At 39.5% G+C, this 19,709-nt stretch overlaps 1 protein-coding gene across 1 annotated transcript in view; it reads left to right on the top strand.

Moving 5' to 3' along the window:
- The window catches only part of oxct1a (3-oxoacid CoA transferase 1a), a 46,201-nt gene that overhangs the window by 23,180 nt on the left and 3,312 nt on the right, over nucleotides 1–19,709 (top strand). The window contains exons 11-15 of the mRNA XM_084360972.1: nucleotides 363–411; nucleotides 1,201–1,273; nucleotides 3,012–3,087; nucleotides 11,582–11,671; nucleotides 12,581–12,661. Of these exons, the coding sequence (XP_084217098.1) occupies nucleotides 363–411; nucleotides 1,201–1,273; nucleotides 3,012–3,087; nucleotides 11,582–11,671; nucleotides 12,581–12,661 (369 nt within the window). The remainder of the gene's footprint in view (nucleotides 1–362; nucleotides 412–1,200; nucleotides 1,274–3,011; nucleotides 3,088–11,581; nucleotides 11,672–12,580; nucleotides 12,662–19,709) is intronic.

The following is a 19,709-nucleotide window of genomic DNA, read 5'->3' as shown; positions in this document are numbered from 1 at the left end:
CTTCAACAAAGGCTGCTGACGCTGCTATGGAATGACTTCCCAATCAGTTGTGTTGACAGGAGAATGTAGGCGCCTTTGCTAAAGCCTTATTTGTCAAAGTGTCTTTTAATAATGAGTACCAGTTTATAAGAGATCCTCTCCTCTCCTCTCCTCTCCTCTCCTCTCCTCTCCTCTCTGGCCACAAGGTTTGCTCCTTTTGTTGAACACAAGGAAAATCAATGTCTCATCTAATCAGAAAAATGTGGTTGTGTCTGTCTCTCCCTTGAAAGATCATGGCTGGTCAGGCTGAGTGACGTGGGAGTGTATGTGTCACTGCCCACCTGTGTGCACATTCTTGTTTATCTTCATTTCTCTCCGTGTAGGGCCCATACCCCACTGACGATGCGGTGGATGCAGACCTGATTAACGCTGGTGAGGGGTTATTCTAATCAATACCTCCCAATAGGAAGGTATATAAATTTAAAAGATTTAAATCTGTGGAAACGCCAGTCTAACTTAGAAGAGAGCTTTCTGGCTAAATTGGACTGATTTCTTGCATTAGAAGAATGCTTAATGAAATGGATCGGTAATGATCATTGAACATTTATTCATTCTACTGATATAATGATAACATGATAGCACAATAAGGAAAGGGAATGTGAAATACATATTAAAATATTCTTAATAAATAAAACATAAATAAAAACTAGAATGGCACTTATTCGTGTTCATACCTCAGCCAAGGCCCAACAGTCCCCTTTAATTCAATCAAGCAGAAATCATCATTGCATAAAACATATTTAAATCCACTAGATCTGGATTTTTATTTGGATTCAAGAAACCGACAGGGCTGAAAAGATAACTTCCTTGTTGGAAGTCATAAACAAAAAATAAAATGTCAAAAAATTCTTAGGTGCTGTGCCTAACAACTTAAATTTTGTTAATCTGATAAATCTAAAGATATGCGCAATAAGATATGTACGATATATAGTTAACATACGTTTATCGTGATAACTTCAATTATGTCAATACTTTATCCACACCAACATCTTCTCATTAATTTTTCTGTTTCTGTTTTTTTCATTTACCCTCTCTGTGATTATATTTATCTGTAAACTATGTTTCTTTTAAAACAAGTTTGCTGTTAACAAAGTTTATTGCTACACTAAAATAATCCAAATATATTATTTTGGCCAAAAATCTAACATTCTAACTCTGCAGGGAAGGAGACTGTCACTGTGCTCCCTGGGGCTGCCTACTTCTCCAGTGATGAGTCATTTGCCATGATTCGAGGGTAAGGCCAGAACACAGCTTTGAAGCTTTGAAATCATGTTTGCTGTCTGAAGTTATAAATGCCTGACATTTCTGCATTTTTATTCAGGCTGCTTGTTAATGCTTAAAAATAATTTTCATAATGCCATGAGTCACAGTTGATGCAAGAAAATCAAAACAGCTAACACACTTCCTTGATTTTTCTTTGGGAGCTTTCTCTTAATTCAATAGGTTTTCACTTGCACGATAAGCCAGCTAAAACCATTTGGCAGCACTTGACCACAGGACATGACACTGAATATTAAGAAAATGCCTTCTGTCACCGGTACAACTAGACAGCCGCCCTGCCAATATTCCCAAGGTCCCTGGTTTTTATTGATTTGCCGGCTGTCTGAGATTGCCCACCCGCACTCCCTGCAGCATCAGTTCTGTTTGTCCACCCAGTGGAAATCCAATAGTGCTCATAAATAGCGCTGTCCAGTCACACCGGTGGGGCCAAAACGGAAACACGCTGACACTATGTGTGTGTGTGTGCTGCGTATGTGTGTCTGCTGTTGTGCGAAAACAGTTGAGAGCCCAGAATCGCTGAGAAAGAATAACACAACATATGGTGGTGGTGGATCGTGAGCCATGTTACCTCAAATACCACACTAGCTTCTTCTTGTACTAGGATAGCATTTGGATGTGTACTTCTTTATTGCAAAATTGTATCACTTTTTAAGTCTAAGGCTTTGTTCATATGTGGTCTCACACCGGCTATCTTTTGCCACATGTAAGATCCTGTTTTAATCTATGCAACTGTAAGCATCCTAACAGTGCCCCGAACTGCAACTTGTTGGATACCTCATTTAGGATGTTGAACCATTTCGGAGGAAAAGAAATTGCTCTCAGTACACTGGAGCACACATTAATCGAGAGAGGAAATGAAAAACTTGTTCTGCTAATACAGTACATTTATAGATCAATCAGCATTTATACATAATTTATACATCAATCAACTTTAAAACCACCTGCATAATATTGTGTAGGTCCCCCTTGTGCCACCACAAAGCTCTCATCCGTCGGTCATTGACACAGAAACTCTGGCTGTGTCCTGTGATGCTGGCACCGGGTTGGGGTCTGGGGACTGGGGACTGGGAACTGGCAAGGTCAACAACTTAAGGCAAATTTTTGTGCTCCTTGAGTGGTTCCTGAACTGTTTTTGCAGTGTGTCGGGGTATATTGTCATACTGGTGGGGGCTTTTGCCATGAGGTGTTGTAGTTGGTGTGCAACAATGTGTAGGTGGGGAGTATGTGTCAAAGCAACCTCTGCATGAATGTCAGGACACAAGGTTTCTCAGCAGAACAGTGCATTGTAAAGAGATGATCAATGTTAATCACTTCAGCCCTTTGTCCTTTTAATGTTGTGGCTGACTGGTATATGTAATATGTAATGTGGCAGCTGGAGCAGATAAGACATTAACACTAACCACAGAGGAACTATGCAAAATACATCTTACATTTTTTATAAAAAGTAGATCAGAAGGGTTGAAGATTAAACATTGTTCACAGCCATTTGCTTATGACAAGTTCTGCTGTCAAGAAAACAGCAGAGATGTGAAGATGGTTATTATTGTGAGGACATTTGTTTTGTTGTATGAATCTGTCTTATCAAGTTGTATCAAGTGTATTTTTTATTTTATTTTTGATGAGTGAACTTCACCAGTTGAACTGACTCCGAAGTTGACAGCTGTCTTTTTCTTTTGTGTCATTCACTGTAGGGGTCACATCAACCTGACAATGCTGGGAGCAATGCAGGTGTCAAAACATGGAGACCTAGCCAACTGGATGATCCCAGTAAGTTTGTTGGTACAAGTCTATTAACCTTGTTTTCAAGTTCTACTGGTGGTCATCACAGAAATGTCGGTACAAATGCTCCAAATGCTGCTTCGTGAAGATTGTAATAGTTTCAGGCTCAGGTTATATGAAGCTTATAGTGCTGTTGCTGTGCATGATACACATATATGTATATTTTACATGTACATTTTTCTACTTCTACACTCAGAAACTCTGAGTGATCAAGTTACATTAGTGTTATTTCAGGGTAGGAAATAAACTTTAATATGTGAACATCTGCCAGCCACTGAAAGATAAAAGTTCAAATTCACCAGCCACTCATTAGTAAATCATTATTTTGTGCCTGAAGTCCCACTGTGATATTTTACAAGCATTTGACTGGTGGCTGTTGCTAATTTCCCACCCTATAATACTTGATATTTCCTCTGATTGAATGTCAGTGAAATAATTTCAATATTTATTTGAATGTCAGTCGGTAATGCAGTTGACATGAGGCTTTGGAATCAACCGAGAAAAATATCAAAGGAAACTTTGAATTAGTGCTGTAAGTAACAGCGATCTTCATCCTCGTTAAAATATTTTCTCCATGAATCATTTTGTCATAAAATAGTTAAAAATCTTTTCAAAAGTCAATAGTAACATCTTCAAATTGTTTTTGGCCAACCAACAGTTCAAAACCCTCAGGCATTCAGTTTGCTAACATAATACAAAGTACATTAGCAAATCATGTTTCACATTTCTGCCTGAAAAATACATTTCCTGTTAATTGTTTTTTTAGCTCTACTCGGGGCGATGGCCTTAAAGGTGCGATATTTAACAAACTGACTTTAAAACATTAAAAACCACAGCATCTGAAGAAATCCCAAAGATGTCAATGTATTGTGTCGCAGAGACATCTACTGAAGCTAGCATGCTAACCAGCTAGCCCCAGTCCAGCGCTCCTGTGTTAGCCATATGAGCTCACAGTGCGTATATACTCCAGTCAGCTAATTGGACCACTATCTACATGGCTAACAAAGCTGACTAACGGCAGTTACAGATAGCAACAGTTAGTGGTAACTCTGGAGATATACTGCTCCCTATTTGTTTGGAGTATGAATTGAACAGGTGCCCAGTTCTTAAGATAACATTGTGATATGTAAAGACTATGATCTATCTCAATCATTATACCATTATATCCCCTCAAAAGCACCGCTTAAATGCGAGGACTAGGCGACATAAAAAATCAGTCAAAGATCCTCATATTCCCTTGTTGAAATTTTAAGTTGAAAAGATCTTCAAGGTCTCTTGAGGTATATTATTTATCTGTAGTCAGTTCAGACTTTGTTATCCTATGATCATTTTAGGAATGGTCTCCGAAAACATTTCTCAAAAAAGGAGATATCCTGGTTGAATCAGATTAAGAGAAGTGCGGCCTTGGTTGTTGTTATTCAAGAGCACAGGGAAATACTTGTCAGGAGGTCGTGGTGTGTGGGGAGGAACGTGTATGCGAGTGCCACAGTATAATGGGTGGAAAACATTATTGCGAGATGTCTCATCAGGTCAATTGGTCTTAAGATCACAGTGGCCGTGGTTCTCCTCAGTGATTACTAAGGTCAAGAACCCATTAAAAGCCTGTTCACAATGTGGGAGAGCTCAACCAGAATGCCCCACGGTACATAGCTGTTTTCTGCTTGACTGAAGTGTACATGCAAGGTTGTTTCAGCCAGTGTATTTCATAGATGTGTCTCCTGAAGCAGCCGAGTGGATTCAGACACACAGTGCAAAGATATTTACACCCAGCTTAATTTAAACATAATATATATAAATCATGTAAGCATGCACTGTACAAATAATACCGTCATTGATGGTGATCTAGGCATCTTTTGCAACACAATTTATTTTCTCTTTACCAAGTACGTTGTACTTGTTTGTCCATGGTAATTGCCAATTAACCGTTGCTTGATTAAGTACGTTCTGCAGTTATTGAAGGCCTTTAGTGGAGCTGTTATTTAGAAGCTGGGAGTTTATCTTGTCTGCCCAGTCTCAAATTGGACAGGGTGAGCAGCAAAAATGATGCAGCAACACAGGCGCACACACCTCCATCCTCACCTACGCTTCAATCTTCATTGTCCCCTCTTTTGAAAGGATATATGAAGAGAATTACATTTCCCACCTTCTGTGATAATGAAAATTATTCACTATCTAAAGATGGGTACATAGCGTGAAATTGGAAATGGTGTACGTAGGAGTCGGGGATGCAGTACTCTCAGCGTGATTATGTTGATTTTGAGCGCTTTTAATATGCAAAATGCAGATGAACATTTTCCAGTTGAGGGCTTTGAAATGCTTTTACATCTCCACTCAGGCTGAAACATCTGGAAAAACAATAGATGGAGAGACCGGGATAATAGAATAAAGGGTGGCATTTTGGATTTAGTGTGCTATTTTATCATTTAGCTGTTGGAGCTTTGTCACGCTGCCCTAATCGTGAGGGGTTTTGCACCCAGCAGTTCACAGGAGATGCAGACACTGATGTTCTCACAGCAAGCTACACACATTTTGTAAAAGCAGAGCCATAGAGTCAGACTTTTATTGACTTGAATTTTGCTTCCTGAGCAGTGCTATAGTTTCATTTTTTAATTTTAGTTTAAGTTTTACCTTCAAACCTGAGGCATTACCAGATAAACAGCTATTGTCAATGAAAGAACACTGATCATATTTAATTTGACTAAAATAATAGACATGTATCATGTCAACACAAATACCATGATGTGTGTGTATATATAAACAGAATTCAGTTTGATCGTCTTCAGAAAAACAAGCGCTACATCAGCCATATATCCCACACCCCTGGAGGCTTGCTATAACTGCAGCTTAAGTGCTGCAATAGCTCGAGCTACTGACTATTAAAATGCAGTTACTAGCTCAAGTGTTCATGATAAGGCCTAATGGCAGCTTTAATGAAGGAGCTGCTTAAGGGCGTAGGGGTTTTTTTCTCAGAACTTTACTCGTTTCCCTTCTGTATCATAAACAGATTTACCTGTACATGGTTGCCAGGTTATCATCAGTTAAAGATGCCCTGTTAGGTGGTTGTAGCAATGCATACCTCTCAGTGTCTGAAATGTTAAACTTCTGTTCTCCCGTGTATGTGACTGAGGTGAAGCTCTACTGATCATTCCAGGCACCCTGGGTCACCTGATGTTTCCGACATTAACACTTTGTTTAAAAGAAACTACGATCTAGTCAACAAGCAAGTGCCTTAAACCTGCATTCTTTCTATTGGCCAGCAGGGAGCAACTCCCCTGTTTTCAAACATAATTCAGATTGTACGCGAGAAAATCACCATACTTCTCACTTGATTTATTACATCAGTAAACAGTTAACAAATAAGTTTATTGTCTCAAGCGTTAGTATCAAGTCTTCCTTAATATTGCATTATGTTCATTTGGTAAATTATGGCACAAAGTAAAATAGATGATATAGCAGGGAATGCTTTAGGATGTGGCAACCTTGTGATTGACAAGCTGCTAACACAGCATGTCCTTGGTCTTAGTCAAATCTAATCAGAATATTCTCCCCAGCTCCACCCTCTCTTTTAAAAATGCCATATTCTCATGATGCCAAACTCATGGCTTTAAAATGGTATTCGAACAAACAACGGTTGACGTCGTCACGGTGGGTTTACACTTGGGCTCGCCCAGTTGCAACAATCTGAAGCGTCGGAATCAATTACAGAAATATTGCAAGTTCAAATTAATATCAAGATATTTGGTCATTGTTGGGAGAGAAAATGTTCATTGTAATTTCTAGTGATGGATTACACTTTATTCCCCAATTATACACGGTAAACAGTCTTTCAGTTACTTTGAACTCACGTCCATTGTCCTCTTGTCAATCCCATCTCTCCCTGTTGATTCTTGCCATTAGTTGTCTGGGTAACGAAGGCTCGTGGCGGTCCGTCGCTATGTTATTAAATAGAGAGCCATTTGTATCAGACAGCGGAGATTGTCAGAGAATTTGTGGGGGAGAGAAAGGAAGCCAGTTGGTAAGTGGGAACTCTTGGATTGTAAAGGGGGTCATTTTCAGTGGTGTTTGTGCCACTGACTGGAAAGTGAACACTTGCACAACAAGTGAGGAAATCGTATTCTGTCGTCATGGCAACACACAAAAAAAAATTGCAAGCAACCCCCTATGCTTAGTAAAAGAAATACAGTGCAGGTTAAAGGATGCTTCCCATGATTTTTTCCTAGTGCAATAGTGCATCAGTAGCATATTTTGGAAGACCGGTCCCACTGTGCATCATATTCACAACTGGCTACTGAATCCATCCTTTAACCAATAATGGATGGTCAACCCTGTTTTCCTGGACATAAAGGCTAACTTTTGTATGTGTAGATTCACTGCTTTGCATTCTTACTCCTAAAATGCTTTAAAAGCCTTATATAATAGCTGTAGATATGTGCCATTTGTGGCGCGCTGAGAAAAACCTTGTTGTTCAAGTGAGACCGACTGTGTCTCTGCTCTTGCATGTTCTGATAAGTGTCATCCTAGCAGAGCTTTAACGTAAGAAGTTCTGTGTTATCTGGGTTCTGCACTGCTGATGCTGCCACCCGCAGTCCTCCATATTATCTCTCGCTTTAAAAGCCATTATATGAACGGATGTGCCATCGCTTACATCTTCTCTCATGTCAATTCAATTAGCATATGGGTAGGCTACCGCTACTGTATAGCTGCCGCTGGCAAGGATTAATTTCGAAAGAGAGTTCAATATGCCAGTTAAAAAACAAGTAAAATGGCATTTTCTTGGAATTAAGGGGCTATCTGTGGAAACTAGAGCAAGGAGATTTGTCTCAGTACTGGCTCTAATGTGAAGCAGCGAAATAAATAACTACAAAATTAGCATAAATGTTTCTTTAAATTATCATACTTACTGTCGTTTCTGCAGTTAAATAGACTTAGGTGTTTTGTAATACATTATATAACAAAACAACAGTTAAACAGTATGCATGTGTCCTATTGTGTTCAGCAGTTGAATAAAAGTTGTCTCTGCACAGAGAGAGACGCCTTACAGCTTAATTTCATGTTTGTATGTGTTTTTGCTAATGAAATGTGTCTAGATACACATTGTCAGGTGTCCTGTTGCCCCCATGGTGCTGAGATTATAGCAGGCAAATGGACACAGTCAGAGTGGCAAGGAAATTAAAAACCTGTGGGGCTTCAATCAGACCAGCAAAGTTAATATCATCAAAGCTGTGTTAATTAAATGACTAAATTACTCAAGCTCTTGTTGGTGACTTTGGCGGAGGATATTTCTCTCCACGGATATTGTTCTGACAATATAGTTTTTCTGTTTTAAGTGTCTTCCTGTGGGTTCTGCTGGCCTAAAGCCAGATACTATGAAATCCATGAAACTATCCATTTAGCAAAATAATATTCTTTTTAATCTGGAAAAGAAAAGATTCAATCTTTTGCTGCCTGTTGCAAGTGACTAGGTTTACAGAAGCCTTGCAACCAAACCGAGTCAGACAAAACAAGTCGTAACAGACAACCAAAAGGTAAGGCTTGATTGGGTTGAATAAAATCACTTTAGTTTGTCGGATGGAATAGTTATTAGCTTGTGCCATTGTACCATTTAATACATTTGCTCTAAGTCACACAAGATAAGTGTGAATTTTCCTGCATCGAGCAGCTTAGATCAAAGGAAGTTTAGATAACCGCATGCAGAGCTTTAAATCAGAGGCAGCAAATGCCAATCCTTCCAACAATTTAGGTCACAACAGTACTCAGTGAGCAACAGAGCCCATACCTGTCTATAAGTCTCCACAGCAATGTAATTTGCAATAGTGTTTTCTATATAACAAGGTCATAACCATTAGTGAGACATCTGGCCCATGCACAAACGCGCACACACACAAGCTGGATTGTTGTTCCTCTATGCTTGGCTGCTGTCACTGAGATGCAACACAGGCACTGTAGCCACATCATTTCATTTCCTAGGAAGCATTCATTAAAAAAATGAATGGCCTATTACAATTTCAGTCACACGATGCCTGTATTTTCAGTTGCCAGAAACATACAACCAATTTATTTTTGTAGTAAAGGGAGGTTCCCATAGAAGTTTCATTGCCCCGCAGTGAAACATTTTGTAATTTGACTCTTTCATTGATCATAACCAGACTAGAAATTTAACAGGGATGTTAAATAATAAAAAAAAATGATGCCCTCTTTGATTAACAGCAGCCTTTCTGTGTGGAGTATATAAGCAGGTGTCTGGCTCACACAGCTGTAAATCCAGACTTGCTACTATCAGATCAGACAGTGTTATCCCCCTAGGGCCTCTGCACACACCACCTATCCCTTTGACTGTCAGAAAGTGCATTAACATTGATCATATAAAAAAGGACAGTTTCCTTTTATAGTATCATCTTAGGAGTCAGTTTGTGTTGAATGAAATGGAAAGAGACAAAGGAGGAGAGACTTGTTTGAAGGCTTAATGTCAAAATGAATATTATTTATTGACTATTTTGTAGCATACATTGTTGTGGCTTAATTCAAGGATGTTTTGTGAGCTGTTCTAGTAGGCCTCTTTCAATTGTTTTTTTTAAGTATATGAAATTAAACGCAGCCTCTCCCAGTGCCAGTCTGTGCTTTTCTCCACTTCCTCTACCCCTCCCCACCCCCTCCAAGCCCTCCTTCCGCTCCCTGTTGATATCTTCTCCACCCAGCTGGCCTCCCCGGAGGCAAACAGTATCCTTATGATGCACCACACTTGGCATATATATCCTCTGGTTATCGAGCAGAGAGCAAAGCAGGCTCTTCACATGATTGATGAGCAAATGGGATTTTAATTCGGTTACTCAGCCGTCACCCTGTGGCCATATCTGCATGTCAGGCTTCCTTATTTGGAAAACCGTCTTCATTGGTAACAATGAGGGACTAGAAGCCAATATTTCACCCAGCTGGCAGTTCTGCTGTTGTGATGATCTTTCAGATTTCTTATAATATATATAATAATTATATAATATGTATTATTATATAATTCTTTTGATTTTTTAATAATATTTATTTTTCTTATTTCTGAATGAAATATAACTCACTGTGATTTTCTTTTAAACATTTGATAAAAACTTTAATTTTATTTGCATACTGAGCTACTGCACTGTGTATCTACATTGGAACATTTAGGCCAAAGGTTAACCATATAATCCAAGAAACTCATTAAGATAAGGAGAAATGAACACTAAAGGGGTGCCTCCTGTTTGAAGTTTGCCTAGGTGCAGATGCTTTGCTGCTTGCTCTCTGCTCTTCTCATTTCTTGGCCATTATTATTTTGTTGTTCTGCCTAAATAAGAGACAGTGGTGCCTGGATATCCGTGAATTGTAGGGATTGTGGTGTATAAAAGAAATTGTGGGCTACAATCATATTTAACACATTTAATTCTGTCTTTAGTGCAGTGTTATTGTTTCTGAGATCTGGCAGTAAACATAGTTTTACACCCATCGTTTTTCCTTAAATATACGGCTGTGAAAGCCATGTGTAGACAGCAAAAGCACGATTTCTCTTATGATGGTACTAAATTTGTCTGGATACTGAATGCTGAAGTCCTGTACAACCTTCAATACCTTTGACCATTAAATATACACTCAGAATGCAGTTGCTGTAAATGTACAAGAGCCCATACACTTAAGGTTTTGTTCACACAATTACTGAAGGCATATTTTCTCCCTCACCTCCATTGGTATGTATTTGTGCAGATAACTTAAGTTTAATTTGCTCAGGTTTCCAGTTATCTGTCTGTGACATTTCTGCCAGCACACCAGTACATAGCGGTGATAATTTAGTTTTGTGGTGCTCACAACATAGAAAAATTACATTTAAAAAAAAAAAAAATATATGGACCCATGCCTTTCCAGAAACAACCTCCCTGCTACACTGTTTAATCCTCAGAACAGGCTGCCAGCCGTTTTCATTTGAGCTACTTTCCACCACAGAAATGGTTCCTATTAAAAGCTGTTTTGCAGTGCACTGGATTATTTTAATGGATAATAGGTATGTTCACCTTCCTTCTCACCTAAAAATAGGTGGTTAAGGTTTGTCAAACTGGAATTGTTTATGACCTGTGCGCTCCATTTTGCACTTTTAATGTCTTATCAATTAAGCTGAGACGTAATATGTTCTAGTAGCCCATACAGTAAGAATAATGATTGAAATACTAAAATAGGACCCGGGTTGATATTTTGGGATGGACCATTGTGTAAACTTTGTTGTGATCCAACTGTAATCTTACCACATTTTTCTAAGTTTTTCATTTTCTCCCAACTTTTCTTAATGCTTTTGTTTACTGGTATTTTGTATGGTTCTGTTTATCTCTTGTACATTGAACTTTAATTTTTAAGGCCTTATTTAATGGCAGTTTTGGATTGGATTGTGTTATAATGTAAGGTGTTGCGTCATGGACGGCAGCACCTCTTCTAACTAAAACCTCAATCTATTTTTATCTTCTATTGTTAGGGTAAGATGGTGAAGGGAATGGGAGGAGCCATGGATTTGGTGGCTAGCGCTGGAACCAAGGTGGTGGTCACCATGGAGCACTCAGCTAAGGTGTGTATATATGTAAGATTGTGTGTGTGCTTTAACTATATTCTAACCAACATTTCCTTTACAAATTACCCCAAACCAATCATTCCCTTTCTCAGAGAACCAGGTTGCATTTAATTGACAATTTTCTTTTCCTGTGTTCACGAGTATACCTTGAATCTGCTTACAGCAATAATGAGTGTCAGTGTTATGACTGATCAAGGATAATTCTGTTAATGGATTGCTTCAGATACCTATTTACTACAGAGCGTCAGCTCATCCGGATGAGATTTTCCACACAAACCATCTCCTGTTCGTTCATCTTTGGCTAATTTGAATACAAGTCTGGAAATGAACTCAGTGTATCAGGAAGAGCTGATTAGTCAGACTGGTGCTGCAGCTAGAGATGAATAACCCCACAGGGCTTCTGACAATAGCAATGGGCAATCCAACTGAATTGGTTTATGTTTGGAAACTACAGACTGATATGATGCAAGGGCGACGTAGCATTCTGTATTCATAGAAGCATGCTGTTTTTTGCTAATGGGAGCCTGTCTGGTGCCCAGCTATAGTCCAGATGGTGCAGCAGGTGAGCATACATTTACAGCCCTGAAGCCTGTTTTCATTCTTGATGGGATAGGGGGCTGTGTGATGTATGATGTGTGTTTCTCAGGGAGCGTCACAGGCATTTGGACGTGCGTTTTTCTAAAAGATGACTTACGGATAAACTGAGGCACACCCACATGAAATATTTGCTGTGTCTCCTTTGTGAATGGGATGAGTGTAGATAACCAGTTGCATGCCTGAATATATTAAAATTTAAGCTGCATCCCTAAAAGAATTAACCCACTGTTCGGGATGATTGACAGGCTCAGCCGACTGAACTGGCCTCCAGTTACGTCTGTATTTTAAACAGCTACCCTTTTCTTTCAGGGGGGAAAACACAAGATATTGGACGTATGCAGCCTGCCTTTGACAGGGAAGCAGTGTGTGGATCGGATCATCACAGAGAAGGTGCGTTCATTTCTTCATGTGATGGATGGGCACATGCATGAATGGATGGATGAGCCATTAGTCATAAACGTAGGCTGATTACTCATAGGTGCTACATCGATGGTGCCACTGAGTAAGCTATGTCTGCACAGTACTCCCGGCCTGTAAAAGACATGAATCTGGGGGACAAGAGAGAACGTTATACAAGCAGTTTATTTAGTATTGTTTTAATTGAATGGATAATTAATTCCAAAATGATCTAGTACATACAGTTACCGAGCCTTCGCCCATTCGCTAAAATTACCAGTCAGTATTCCTTCCCTGCAGTTCTCCCCATCTACAAATAGCTTTAGCTTTTTGGTTTCTTAAATAGTGATTTGAAAATCTCTCTTTCTTAAGTTTTTTAAGCCATTCAGGGCTGGCAGTTCACCTTGCAAGGTAGTACAATTTCTCACCCTCCAGTCAGGAGTGATTAACCGAAACCAAAATGTAATAACTTTTGCAGTCAGTGAGTTTGCATTCCTGTTATATCGCAGCCAATCAGTTCCCTGAATGTGTCACCAATAAGGGAACTCAACGAAAACACAAGTTACACACATTGTATCTGTATCTCTCAATTACATCTCCCTCACACTCGCCCACATACGAAACCATTCTCACTGCAAATGATAGATTGGTATGTTGCAGCCGGATGACGTGGGTAGATGGAAATTACTTTTATTCAATTAGCACTAATTCAATCAGCTGATTTCTGTAAGGAGGCTTATTGATTTTGTCATGTTTTTTTTTTTAATTTCATGGTTGGGGTTGGGTTTCCCTTTATGACTTTTGTTGATACACCCATTCCTGTTTCAGGGTTATGCTTGTAATGTTGTTGACGCTTGTGCAGTGATCGTAGTTATGGCCGATCTGCACTATGTCTCTCGATCTGTCTGGTGAAAAGCCAGACAGACCCTGTAAACTCAAATGTTCAGTAAGGTCAAACCAATATTAAAGGAAGCCATCAAGCTGAAGGAGGAGGGCTATTGTTTTGATATATAATTCTCTTTGTGTTTCATCGTATGCTTGAGTATCTGAATAATTGAGTTTATTTCTGGCTTGGTTATCCGTGGGGACCCTTTGAATTAGCAGACAGGTTTTCAGAGGTCAGTTTTTCAAAGGCCATTAACTTCAGGTGTGGTCTGAGTTTTGGACTCTAGTTGGCCTCAGAGAGCCTCAAGGCTTGTTCAGCCTGCCAAGGTCTGGGTCTTGGCATATCAAGATTGCATCCAGCTTTTTAGGATTTAAAGAAGTCTGGACAGCAAAAAAAAAAAACCACATAAAACATGTGATTTGTTTGAAATGTGATTCAAATTCAGATTTCTACAGTTGCATCTCAGTCTGGATGGAAGTGTTTATTACACTTGCAATGCGTTGGAGGACAATGACATCAAATCCAGAGTGATGCAAGGCCAGCAGAGCGGCTGAGCAGAATCTATGCTGCTACTAGCAGAGTGGTATGGATGACAACACAGAGAACTAACGTCCGTGGACAGTCGCACTGAATTAATGTTCTGCTTCGCAACTTCAGAGTGTGATTGTTTGGAGGGCAAGATGATGGATCTCCATTTCTCATGTTTCCGTGTTGGAAAGCCACAAGAAAGCAGAGCCACACTGTTCTCAGCTCACTGGGTGAAACTCTCTTGCCCATAACTTAATTTTTAATCGACATGTCCTCCAATGAAGGAGGTCATTTAGCTGTTCAAGACGCTCCAAGGTGGTAGGGGATCTATATAAGATAGACCCTGATATTTTAAGTATCATTGCGTAGTCTTGGTTGACACACTTTTTCAGTATTACATGAGAATTTGGGACAAAGCCTGAGGGCCTTTGACTGGCAGGTGATGGGTGCTGTTTCCACATTTTTATAAAGTTGGAGCACTGTGTACTTTTGGAAATCTTAATGCTCAATCTCCCCCTGAAAGCTTATGGAGCTTAGCCTGAAGGCAAATCTCCATCGCCTTCATTTGTGCGTGAAGAGCTCTGTTTTTGGCTCTGTTTTTTGAATTTCATCAGCTCCTCATAGTTTGAATTCTGCATGGAGTGATGGAAGAATGTGAAAGCATTTGCTAACCTGTCAGATATGGCCCCCATTTACAACGATATGTTGTCATACTTTGTAGCACAGATGGCGAAAGGGGGGGGAAACAGCCGGAGAATGAGTCGAGCTGTGTTGGAGCAGTATTTTATCATTTTTTCACTCTGCAATTGTAAATGGGGCTTAAGTGACCATCATATGGTAAAGCTTATCTTGTCAGAATAGTAGTTCAAAATTGATGGAAATTTCTTTTAAAGGGGATATTTAAAAAAAGCAGACGGTAAGCAAAAGTACCAGGGTGAAAAGGTAAATAAAAGTGAAGATGGAGGGCAAAGGGCAGTTAGATGGAATGGAGAAAGGAGGGAGTATAAATGCTGATTGAAAAAAAAAGTGTGGGGGAGGTAAAGAAGAAAATGTTCAGAGGGAGGTCTAGCAGAGCTGGGTGCTTATGCAGTTTTTGTGTTCTCGTGTTCTTTGGTCAATTCCCTGTAAGCCTCTGGTGGTTGCTGCTTTTGGAACTTGCCCATTGAAAACATGACCTGTCAGGGGCAAAGTCAGACAGTGTGTCCATGCCTTTTATTTCTTCTTTTTTTTGCTCCCGTCTGTTCTTTTCTGCTCAGATTGCTTTTGTTGTGATTGCACAACATTTCTCAGCCAGCAGATTTCTGTCAATATTTATAAAGGTTAAAGCTCTCTCTACTGCCTTGCTAACGCTGCTACCACCTTCCTCATTTCATCTCCAGCTGTTTTTTCTCCCTCTCTAACCATTAGTGCTTTCTTCTCTTATGACATCCCCGGCTCTTTACTTTCTTTGTAATGACTTTAATTCTTACATTCTTTCATTCATGACCTCATTTCTCATTTCCCTCCATCTCTACAAACACACAGTTTCCGTCCTATTTTTTCCGTCGTCCTTACTTATCTTCTGACCTCTTCATCCCTCTTCATCTACTTTTTTCTTCTGATGTCTCTTTGCAATGTGAATAAATGCAAGAAAAACAAATTCTCTCCACATTGCATCCACACAACGGGAAACATCCATCCCTAAATGTTGACATTTTAAAGGGCTCTTCCTTTCACAACGCCAGCCTCTTTCTTCAGTTTGGACATGGAAAACTGAGTCTTTCAAAAGATGCTGACATATGACTGTCAGCTTGTCAGCCTCTCAGGTATTGCCAAAATACTTATACTTGGCAACAATATGAAGAAGCCAGCTTTGTGTTACCCCTAGGTCTGGCTTCAATAAAGTCGTTGTCATGTTGACATGTTTTTCTTATTCCCCTGTCATACCAGTACAATATAGTGATTTCATGGGAGTATCAGTGCAGCAACTCAGGAATTACTGTTAGCTGGTAGCTTGCAAGAACGTCAATTAAGTTGTAACAGATGTGAAAAAGCTATGTCAGCATACTCATTTTGCATATTCACGCTATAGAAAGACGAAATATGAATCGGGGAGAAAACGGATCGAAGACCACACAAGATGTCACGGCATGTTTGCCATAACTGTCTGTTCATTCATTCCCACATTAGCAAACTTGCTGTGAGAAAATGGAGGAACCATGAATCCATGTCATACTGTGTGAGACTGGAACATTGTCAATTGAATTATCACAAATCTAATCATCTAATTTAATAAAACGGATTACAGTAAAATAAGATATAAAATAATTACAAATTGAATTTTGATGGGTTAGGGTTACTCAGTTACAGATTTTTCATGTTACTTTACATTAGACATGTAATTTCACAGTCTATTTCTGTAATTTTATGGGAAAATCTGTAAAATATAATGAAATGATTCCATGAAATAACAGTGTACTGATTTTGCTGAGTCAGATTTTGCTCATCTCAAATACCTGATCTATATTTTCCTCAGGCCTCCTTTCTTCCCTTTTTAATATTGTATGAGTAAAGATTGCCCTGCCAGACAGGTGCACCTAATAGAAGTGCAGCCTAGACACCTAAAAAAACCTTTGAGACAATGCCAGAAGTGCATGAAATGTATTTGTTAAGTCTGAATTCATTGGAAGGTAGACACTGCGATTTACCCCCAGGGGATCTCCTCATATATTGCCATTACTGCGAACCACCTGACACCATTAACTTCCTTTGAGGAACCTAAGTGACGAGTTAGAAGAGTTTCTTTTTCATTTTCACAGCATCTTCACTAGTTCTATTTACATGAGGCATAATATTGGTTTCAAAGCCCAAACAAAATACAACGGCTCCATATACATGAACGTCAGTCAAAATAAACAGGCCCAAACTAAAAAACACAGATGACAATAGATATCCATCTTAAGGACAGGTATCTGATCAAACACGAGCCAAAAGAGATAAAATCTTTAACAAGGAAGATAAAAGCATACTGATTTGTCAGCAATCATCCAAGTGTGTTGAACCTTACTGTTGAATAATAACAAGTTTTCTTTGCCCCTGAGTCCCAGATCCCCATATTTGAGGATCAACACCCAAACAGACTTGGAAGATTTTACTATGCTGTACTTGTTTCACAGCTGTTTAATTGTAGTTCATGTAGTGTTTATAATATAAATACTGTAATACCTTTTTTCCAGTTGATTTTCCAAAAGCAATGTGAAACATGGATAAAGCATAAACCTTTAAATTGGCCTTTTAAACCTGACAACACAGAGACACACAAGACACACAATGAGACAGTTTACTGAGTAGAAATGATTTCCCCTCATATTGCCAGTGTGATTCAACTTGCCTGTGACAGATTTCGGAGTCCTTGTGGTATAATTTAGTCGGTGATAAATCTGAAAGGAGAACTGTGTGCTCTGCTACCGTGTTTCTCTACGACAGTGATAAAGAAACAATAACCTGTTATTGTCAGGAAACGTGTAACAATAAAAGCAACCATTAAGAAGTATGCAAGGCTCCCTGAAGAAATACTACCAGGACAATTGTATCACATATCATACAGGATGGAGGGGTAGATAGAAACTGAATGTGGTTACCAGCTAATACTATGGCTTAAGACCAGGAGAAGTGTCGTGCAGTCTCTCAGCCAGTGTTTCCACACTGGACAACAAACCAATTTGGGCTTAATGGCTGGCTTAACCTTTTTATGCAGCGTCTCATGGTTAGATGAACCACCCAGCGGCATATCATTGGAGCTTTTTGTTTATTTATTAGCCAACAACACCATGATTACAATCACTTGTGGGGTGTGAGAAAAGATTGTGGTGATCACCAGAGGAAACAACCAGCAGTAAAAAATTATGGACTATAAACCAAACGGGGCCTTTAATAAGCCTGTTAATGGTTATCCACAATTTATTCTCCAGTTTGTTTTCTTTACATGATTAAAATTTCTGTTCCAATTTGTTTACAAAATTAGAGCAGCAACTCTTATTTTGGCTTCCAAACCTGCCAGAACAAACAAACAAACAATAAACATGTTATTTTCCTTCCACACAGGCACATGCATAGATGCTGACATACACAATATATTCTCACAAGCACAGCATCCTCCTTGGCTCGCGATGGCCAGGAGGGATGGTGATTCAGGCGTTGTCCTAAATAATGTTGCTGTGATTTGAGACCCATGCAGGGTGGGAGGAAACCTGTTGCCTCAGGCAGTGTCTCTGCTGTTTCTCTGTACGTTTGGACCGCTTCATACACTACGTTGCCATTTCTTCTCTACTAACCACAGTTCCCTTGTTTACGAGCTTGCTCGCTTGGAGCATTGTCACTGAGATGATGGATTGGGATATTTTTTGGTTCATCATATGTGCAGGGAGTAAAGGACATCACTTCCATGGCCCTTGGTGCTTGAGTTACTGCCATGAGTTACTGCCATGACAAAGGTGCACATGTTAAGTACTTCACTATTTTCCCTTCTCTTGGGAATTATTTAAGCAAAAACTAATCGCCTATTCATTTGCAAATGAAGCAGAATGACTCCTGAATTATTCAATTATCATAATGGGCTCGGAAAAGTGTTACCTGTAGCATTTTTCATAATCGGAGCGGTTATTATTCCAGCAAATTGAAATTCTTTTATGGTCTTACTGTGAGGTTTTTGTCCGAACACATCTCAAAATCTGCTCCTTGCTGTAATTAACCTAATACTCGAATTTTAAATCTTATTTGTTTGAGGGTAAAATGTAAATTTTGACTCCATTATATTGACATTTGTGGAAAGCATCAAGTGGGCAGAGTGGTGGTGGCTTTTTGTTTTTGCCTGACATTCAGCCCACTTCTCGCCAGACAACACATGTGGCAGACTAGCAGCTTCTTAATGACTAGCTTGCATCAATCTGGTTAATGATGGTGGTGACTTTGAAGACTGTGGAGAAAGGTGACTCAACAGTTTCACAACAAAAAGGCTGCTTTGCAAGTAGTGGCACAGTTTGTTATTCAGTCGTAGGTGTGATATTGGAAACTAGGACAGTCAATAGTTGATTGCTTTAAATGTTTACTTACCCAGGCAATTTCATGTCGCGGTCTTGTGTATTTTAAAGAAGAGCACGTCAAACTGTGAGCTCACGTTGATATTACATAGCACCTGCTATATCCTCACACCAGTGTTGCACCCCTATCGACCGCCTTGGGTGCATATTGGACGAGTCTTTAATTTTCCTTCATCACTTGTGACATGTGCCACGATTAGAGATGCGTGTCGGGGGCTGTGTTATCCATAGACCCCTGTTCCCTGTGACATTCCATCTGTCTTGCTATATTGGAGTGAGATATCTGCCTCCTGCCCTGTCACTGTGTGTGCGGTCATAATGAGCTGAGAGTCCTGACGGGCTTTGCCTGGATGTGACTACAGCTTACTGTCAGTCCCTGCTGAGAAAGCAACAGGAGCCAGCTCAGCTCTGTGTGCCTTGCCTGTCCTTTTTTTCCCATTGTGTGCATAAATAGATATACGGTATTTCTCCATATTCAGTTTTAAAGGGTTATTCTATAAGCTGTGTTATATGTACACCACCTACCTAACTAGTTGTGTTGGAGTCGTAT

This window comes from Pagrus pagrus, assembly GCF_965226575.1.
Source record: "Pagrus pagrus genome assembly, chromosome: 8".
NCBI classification, from domain to species: Eukaryota; Metazoa; Chordata; class Actinopteri; order Spariformes; family Sparidae; genus Pagrus; species Pagrus pagrus.
This window is presented reverse-complemented; position numbering and strand designations above follow the sequence as displayed.